We start from the raw sequence: 7500 nt of genomic DNA, 5'->3' as shown, positions 1-7500 counted from the left end.
AAAATCAATGGGCAACAAATCAATATGCAAGTTACCATATTTACTCCAATTTTATCACAAAAATTTATTATCATGAATAACACATATATTAGTAGTATAGTACAACTAATTAACTAATTAAATTAAAGGGGCACTGTCACGCTAAATTTGCCTTTTTTTAGGTCAAAACTGGATAAAAATATAATTTTAGTGGTTCAGCTTGCATGTACAACATTTGTACATATTTTTGACAAGTCTCTGTAGACGCAGTCTCCAAACTAACTTTTTTAAAGTTCCAATCCATTTCCATCACCTCCATCCTTAGTTGCAGACAACAAAGAATACATGTAGCTTCAGTGCACTTCAATGGTCATTGGCAACAAAAGCACAGCATTATTTTTTGGTCTTCAATGATGCAAAGATGTGTTTTAGGGTTTTGAAGTTTGACTAAAATAGTGTGATGCTGACCTTTAATAATTAATTACTGTGTCATGATAAACATGTATGATTACGTACATGTACATTTATTTCGTCTCCACGGGCTATCACACAATCATTCACTTATGTAAATATTTCAGTTTTGTATCCTTTGACTACATTGTACAGTGCAAAAATTACATCTCTTAGATACTGTACATGTAGTTACTGCCGTAGATAATGATAAAATAATACCAGCAAAGATATGAATTCCCAACGCAAGCTGCTAAACAGGTCTTTGTTATCTTACTGACTTGGAAAACAAAACAAAATGTAGTAACACAACACAATGATGCATTGCTCTTACTAAACATAAAATGAAAATGGAAAGAGAGAGTTCTGAAATCGTTTAAGATAAAATTAAATGGTAATTTTCAATTTCTTATAACAGTCAACATGTGGAATAATAATATTACAGCCATCATGGTTGAATCAAAGTTATGGATTTCGTAGATTTGGCCAAGTGGAATTCATCTCACTTGACATTTAACTCAAACATGATTGCCACGTACATGTAGACATGATTTTCTTGATATTTGCCTTAAACCACACATAACTGTGCTGCACAAAATGCTTGTGTGACCTTTCATTCTACAATATAAAATCTTGTGTTCACATACACGTACACTTTTTACAAAATTTTCAACTTCGACCTGTTCCTGTTTCTTGGGCAAGATGTTAAAGTTTGATTTCATTACAAAATTCATACTGGCATCACGTTTTTACCTTGAAATTTGTTCAGGCAAAGTCAAAACACAACTGCTATTCACTAGCTTCCTACACAAGATAAACTTAATCACTGCAAAAGTGTCCCAAGAGAAGGATTCTAATGTGAACAAACATGGTGAAACCTAGACATTAAACATACAACATTCAGACATAACACTTCAAGTTCACCCACAAAGGTATAATGTCTTGTTGAGAGAGAAATCAATAATTCAAAATCTTAAAATTGAAATTAAAAGATGCTATATTATGACAGATAAATACCATATAACCAACCTTCTGCTAGCATTAAAACCCACATACATGTATGAGATACACTTAAGTGTGCAATACTATCATAGGATTCAAGTTTCACATCCTCAAGGTCATATCTGTGAACTTATGGTTTACAAACCGGATGGCACCTCCCATCATGAAACACATCTAGAACAAAATTCCTTCAGCTAAGAAGATTCCATTATTACATAAATGCCAAACATTACAGCACCATTATTTTGCCATTCACAATGCTTTGTGATATCAATAAATACTTTTGTTTGGCAAAATAAATAACTAGCTACAGTCATGCAACCATTGGTGATCCATTGATGCTTATGATATTAATCATGTGTTTCAATTTCTTTTCTCAGGCAGAATTAATTCTGAGGAAAGCTTACTTGTGGCTAATTTTCTTCAAAGATATTACTTGATCTTGTTTGTTGTAACAGGTATACAGCTTGAAAATACAATTCATGTCCAGAGTGCTTACAATACATGTAAAGCAAGTAATCAGTATAATTTTCAAACAACTCTACATCATAATAATTATAAACACCTACATGCATTTGTAAACATTTAAAAAATGTATACATTTGAGATACATGGGTAATATAATTATTATTAACATGTCAGATTTTCCATACTTACAGGGGCTATCAGCAATTTCTTGCTTTTTTTATGAGTGTTAATAACATCATATTTTTAACCATGATATTATGATACAAAATAACAGTTGACTACTGGTAATTAACTCATTCCCACCATTTGTGACAAGAAAATTTGAATGACTGCTTATGATGCAAGCATTTTACCATCAGAATTCATTGACATCACCTTCCTGAGGCACAGGTAAGACTGAATGATTATCATTGTTTGTCACTGTGTGATGCAAGTGGTAAAGAATCAAAAGATAAATCTCAACACTCTGAACAGGCAAAATATTAATGTTCAGTTTACAAATATGCAATAAATAGAAGGTCTAACCATAACATAAAATTGCCTATTTTGTCACTTCCAAACAGCACCACTTCAAATGCTGTGCAGTATTATTGTTTATGACAATGTTCCCAAAATATGCAAGGGAAAAAATAGCCATCGACTTTGACCTGTCTGCAAATCCATCTGTCACTAAATGCTTAAACAGCAAGATAAAATAGCAATTGTTTAGAACTTTGTTGCAGACTAATAATGTTTTAACTTACAAACACCATTAACTCAAATATTGCAGAACAATTTTATTTTACACCATCTTTCACGTAACTATGCATTTAAGAAAACCGAAAAAAAATGTTTGAACCCTCTGTGACATTGAATAAGTAATACCGATTTTCCACTTCACTGAACATGTTCTCTTAACTCAGAACTTGATCATGCACAACAAACCAGAGAGTCCACAAAACAAATCGAAAGTGTTGTACTCTTCAGTCTAGTGAGTAAATGCAAGTGGACAAATCTAACCACGACTGGACAAACGGGAACTCATGCATTTTTATCATTGCACGGTATCAATGAGTAAAAACCACTATATTTATTCTAGGTACTGTACAATGAACACTGCATAACCATGCATTTACAGCAAGCAAACTTAAGGGAAAGAACTGATTACATTAAAAAAGGACTGGAAGCAGTTTCATGGATATGGATTAAGAGACAGTCAAATAAATCCTAACCAGGACCACAAAAAAAAAAATACAATGTAATTATTAAAAATATGCTTCACTAGAGAATAATAATAATTATTATTGAGAGTGGTCATGTTCATTTACTGGTCTTATAATAAAGGCTTATAAAGATACATGTGCAAGAAAATGAAAATGTTAACTTACCATCCCTCAGTCGGAGTCTTAAGTTATCCTGTGTGTTGCGAATACTTTCAACAACTAAGATAAAAATATTATGTTTGTCAGAGCATGCATTAATTTTAAATAAATTAATCAGCTGTAGAAGAAAGAGCTACAGTAGAGGGAAGAGTCCAAGATGTCTAGATTTACATTATTGATCATGACCTTTCGCCCCACATTCCATAAAAAAGATTGTCATCACCATTATCTATTACATGTGGATGTTATTTAACCACAAATTTTTAAGTATGTTAAGGTATGTATCGAACAGAGAGATTTACACATACAATCCTAGTTGATTGTTACTGCACACAACAAGCCACCTGCTGGTTTCTGTTTTTCATACAACGTAAGAGCATGACAAATTCTACCATGTTAAAACTATCCCTACTGTAGATGTACGAAAACTTCCCTTAGGGCTGTACTATCAGCTAAGGCTAGAAACCATGAGCTACGTACAACAGAATCTCAACCTGACATTTTCCAGTAACAAGGATCCAGTTAAACATTAAACCACCAAATCATAGTACACAACAAAGGCCACACTATCACACTAAGACTCTCTCTCCTTCACACAGAATGAAGGCAAACAATCACATTTATCAATAACCTACAGCAACTGTACAATCATGGACAAAGTTCTTGGGACATATTTGCAATTGTGACTGCTTTTACACACATGAAAAAAACATAAGACGCACAAGATTCAAAATGTATTAAAAATGTATTAAAAATTAATATACAATCGTGGACAAAACTCCTTGATCATTACATTAAATTATTTTATTCATTAGTCTCTTAAGGTGATTCCCGGGTTTTGCATGGTGCAACCCTACTGTGCATAATTTCTTGCATCATTGGCCTGTGCAGTGGCGGGACATTAATAAAATGACAGATTTCCATTGATGCCTAGCTTAATCTGTCAAGGAATGGGTATTTTCTCCTGAATGAATATGGTGACCCACATATTTTATTTCATATTTTTGTTGAGAATGGTGTCTCAATGGAGTAGTAAAAAAATCAGCAAAAATCTACACGTACAGCCAGTTTTTTGGCAATTTCATAATATTGTACAGAAAGAGCCATTACAAGTCCAACAGCCCACACTCCAGTTAATTAAATCTATTTTGGAGTGATTAAAAGTACTCTCAAAGCTGTTCAAATGACACAAGGCTCTGCGTTATATCATGGATTGCATTTATAAAATTGAGCTAAATTTGTCCAACATCGGGGATGCACTGCAATTGTCAAAGTGGCTTAAATAGCTGTAGCTGCACGGTGACCACCCTTTTTTGTTACATTTTTATCATCTGCTTGACATCACACAACTGTCTGCGAATTTTCATGGAAAATTTATGACAAGTTCTATTTCTAGGGAATCACCTTAAAATAGCCTGTTCACTGTTGTCAGAGATTTGTTTTACAATCAAGTATTGCACATTAGTAAAATGCCAAAAATGGGAGTTTTTCAAACAGCTCACCTTGGTTTGTGGTGAAATGGGTAACAGGCTGACCATTAACTTCCAGTATTACGTCCCCAGCGAAAACCTAAATGTATAATTTAAAACAGAGGAGAGACAAGATTTTCTACAGTTAAAAGATGTTGATCACTGCAGGATGTAAAAAACACTACATGTATCCATTAGCAACCTGTATATGACAATATATGTAACTGAAAATTAATTATACATAAATCCTTATTGATCCATATTGTTGGCATCAACAACAATAATAACAATAACAATAATAATAATAATAATAATAATAATAATAACAATAATAATAATAATAATATTATTATTATTATTATTATTGAAGCATACTGTATGTTTGCAACATTTTATAATGTGCATGTGTAACCAAAAGGTCTAGATAGCAGCAACAATATAGATAGTCGTATAAACATAACAACTTTCTTTAATTTTCCAGACATGTTTCATGATTCCTGTCACACATTACAGGAATCGCCTCTTGCGCTACGTGAATCGCATTGTGCGCTACAAGAATCGTGTTGTGCATGATGTTAAAAAATCTGTAAGTTCAGCGACTGGAGGATCGTGCATGATCTTCATTGGACTTTAGGATTTATTTCCAATGTGCAATTTCGGATGGTTTCATTGATTACCAGGTGCCATATTGGTGGACCACATGGCGTCTCCCTACAAAACTCTATGAAGTTGCGTGAAATGCTTCGACAGATAACTCAGAAAAAATGTACTGCACAGACCTCAGAATTGGAGTGGTGGTTAAAAAGTTTGTTTCCCACAACATTCCAATTTCTTGGCCTTTTTCACTGAATGATTTCCAATTAATTTGTTTGCTGTGTAACAGCGCAACTATCTTTTCTTCAGTTTGAGGATACACAGAGAAGAGAATCTTCATACCACAAATGTTAATTCTTCCATTCGCACATCACCACAATTCCTTGAGTTTCAAAGAATCAAAGAAAAATGAGTTCTTCTCCCAATTAGAGAGTTGCCTCGTTCGGTCGCTTGCTCCAGGCTCACTTGCTGCGGCAGCTATTATTTATTATTATTATTATGATTATTATTATTATTAGTAGTAGCAGCAGCAGCAGCAGCAGCAGCAGCAGCAGCAGCAGCAGCAGCAGCAGCAGCAGCAGCAGCAGCAGCAGCAGCAGCAGTAGTAGTAGTAGTAGTAGTAGTAGTAATAGTAGTAGTAGTACAGTGTAATAGTAGTAGTAGTAGTTAGAATAGAGTGAGCATGCAACCAAATTTGAGAATCAAACTACAATCCTGGACAAATGTTGAATTTTGCACCAATCAAAATGGTACCTTTTTTTCTAACATTGAATATAGGGGAGGGGGGCCACAAGAGCATGCTCTTTCCCGAATAGTTCAGCCAATAGTTAGAATAATCCAATTAGGTGTGAAGTGAAGTGATGCGCGCAACCTTCCCAACAACTTTTGACCAGGATTGTAGGTTTAAATCCTTTTAACCAAGGTCTCATTTGATTTTGAACTGTAGTGTACAGCATACAAATGTAATGATAATAATTATTACCATCATTAATGGCAGATAACTGCAACCAACATGCCTTTGTGGATGGAGAAAAAGATCAATGAAAATTGAAAATAAAAAAAAAATTGGGGAATGCAATAATTTAACAATCAATAAGTGCCATCGACATTGACATTTTGTGATGCAATCTTCACTGATAGTTGATTATTATTGATTGTTTACATCCTCACATATAAAGCTTCACACCAAATGTGACCGAACAGGTTTGCAGGAACACCAAAAACTACTGAAAGGCCTCTATTTCAGTACATCCAAATAAAACACAAACCAAACCAAAGATTCTCTTAGCCCATTGACTCCTGGGAGTGAGACTTGACAGACTTTATTCTGTGTAATGCAAGACAATTTTACTTGTCAACTGTCACCCCACTTTTAAAAATCAGAAAGAAACATGATTTCAGATCCCCAAGCAGGAGGCAACCAGTTGGCTATTTACAAAGTGTGGTAGGGTTGAATCCGGGACAACTGGAATAATATCCAAACCAGAGGATAGGATAGGATTTGAACCTGGGGCAACCGAATGCAAACCCAGTGCCCTAACCACTTGACCATGCCACCTCCACAATACTATAATACTTCATTTTAACAACCGGACAGATTAGTACAGGGCCAGAATACATGTAGATTTCTCTCACTGATCACTGATTTACTGAAAACAACCTCACATTGTGCCATTAATTTTTCAGTAACTAATAATCAATTATAACACAAACTAACCATGGACAGAAATGAACACGTGTGTTAACTACGATATCCACCACCCAATGATTAGATGCTCTGACAAACATCAATTTTATTTTTGTTAAATTTGCTACCCAAGCACTTTCATAGCCATTCAGCACGAAACAAATTATGTATGTCTAGGGCAGTCAATCAAGATTTTTTAATCCATTACGTAGAGCAAAAGATGGCATAGCATACAAAATATTACATAATCTTTTACTCAATGTATGAAGCCTGTGGGCTACGTACATTTGCCTAATAACTGATTCCACCCATGTTCATGACATTTCCTGACTTCCAACTACAATTATTGAAGGTCAATTTACATATGCCCACTCCAAATCACACAATATTCCTCACTGTAAAGCAATCTACTTAAAATTGAATATGAAATGAATATCATGAGGAAAATGACAACAGTACAGTGCAGTTATTTTGGCAATTTACCCGGCGG

At 34.4% G+C, this 7500-nt stretch overlaps 1 protein-coding gene across 2 annotated transcripts in view; it reads right to left on the bottom strand.

Moving 5' to 3' along the window:
• The window catches only part of LOC137999979 (PH and SEC7 domain-containing protein 1-like), a 32487-nt gene that overhangs the window by 24129 nt on the left and 858 nt on the right, over positions 1 to 7500 (bottom strand). Inside the window, exons 2-3 of one of the 2 annotated variants that reach the window (XM_068846039.1) lie at positions 4763 to 4829; positions 3267 to 3320 (exon numbers count right to left, since the gene is read on the bottom strand). In XM_068846039.1, the coding sequence (XP_068702140.1) occupies positions 3267 to 3320; positions 4763 to 4829 (121 nt within the window). Of the gene's footprint in view, positions 1 to 1458; positions 1580 to 3266; positions 3321 to 4762; positions 4830 to 7500 lie in introns of those variants that run through there. The other variant, XM_068846046.1, reaches the window with a different exon arrangement.

Source organism: Montipora foliosa, chromosome 1, assembly GCF_036669935.1.
Source record: "Montipora foliosa isolate CH-2021 chromosome 1, ASM3666993v2, whole genome shotgun sequence".
Classification (NCBI taxonomy): domain Eukaryota; kingdom Metazoa; phylum Cnidaria; class Anthozoa; order Scleractinia; family Acroporidae; genus Montipora; species Montipora foliosa.
This window is presented reverse-complemented; position numbering and strand designations above follow the sequence as displayed.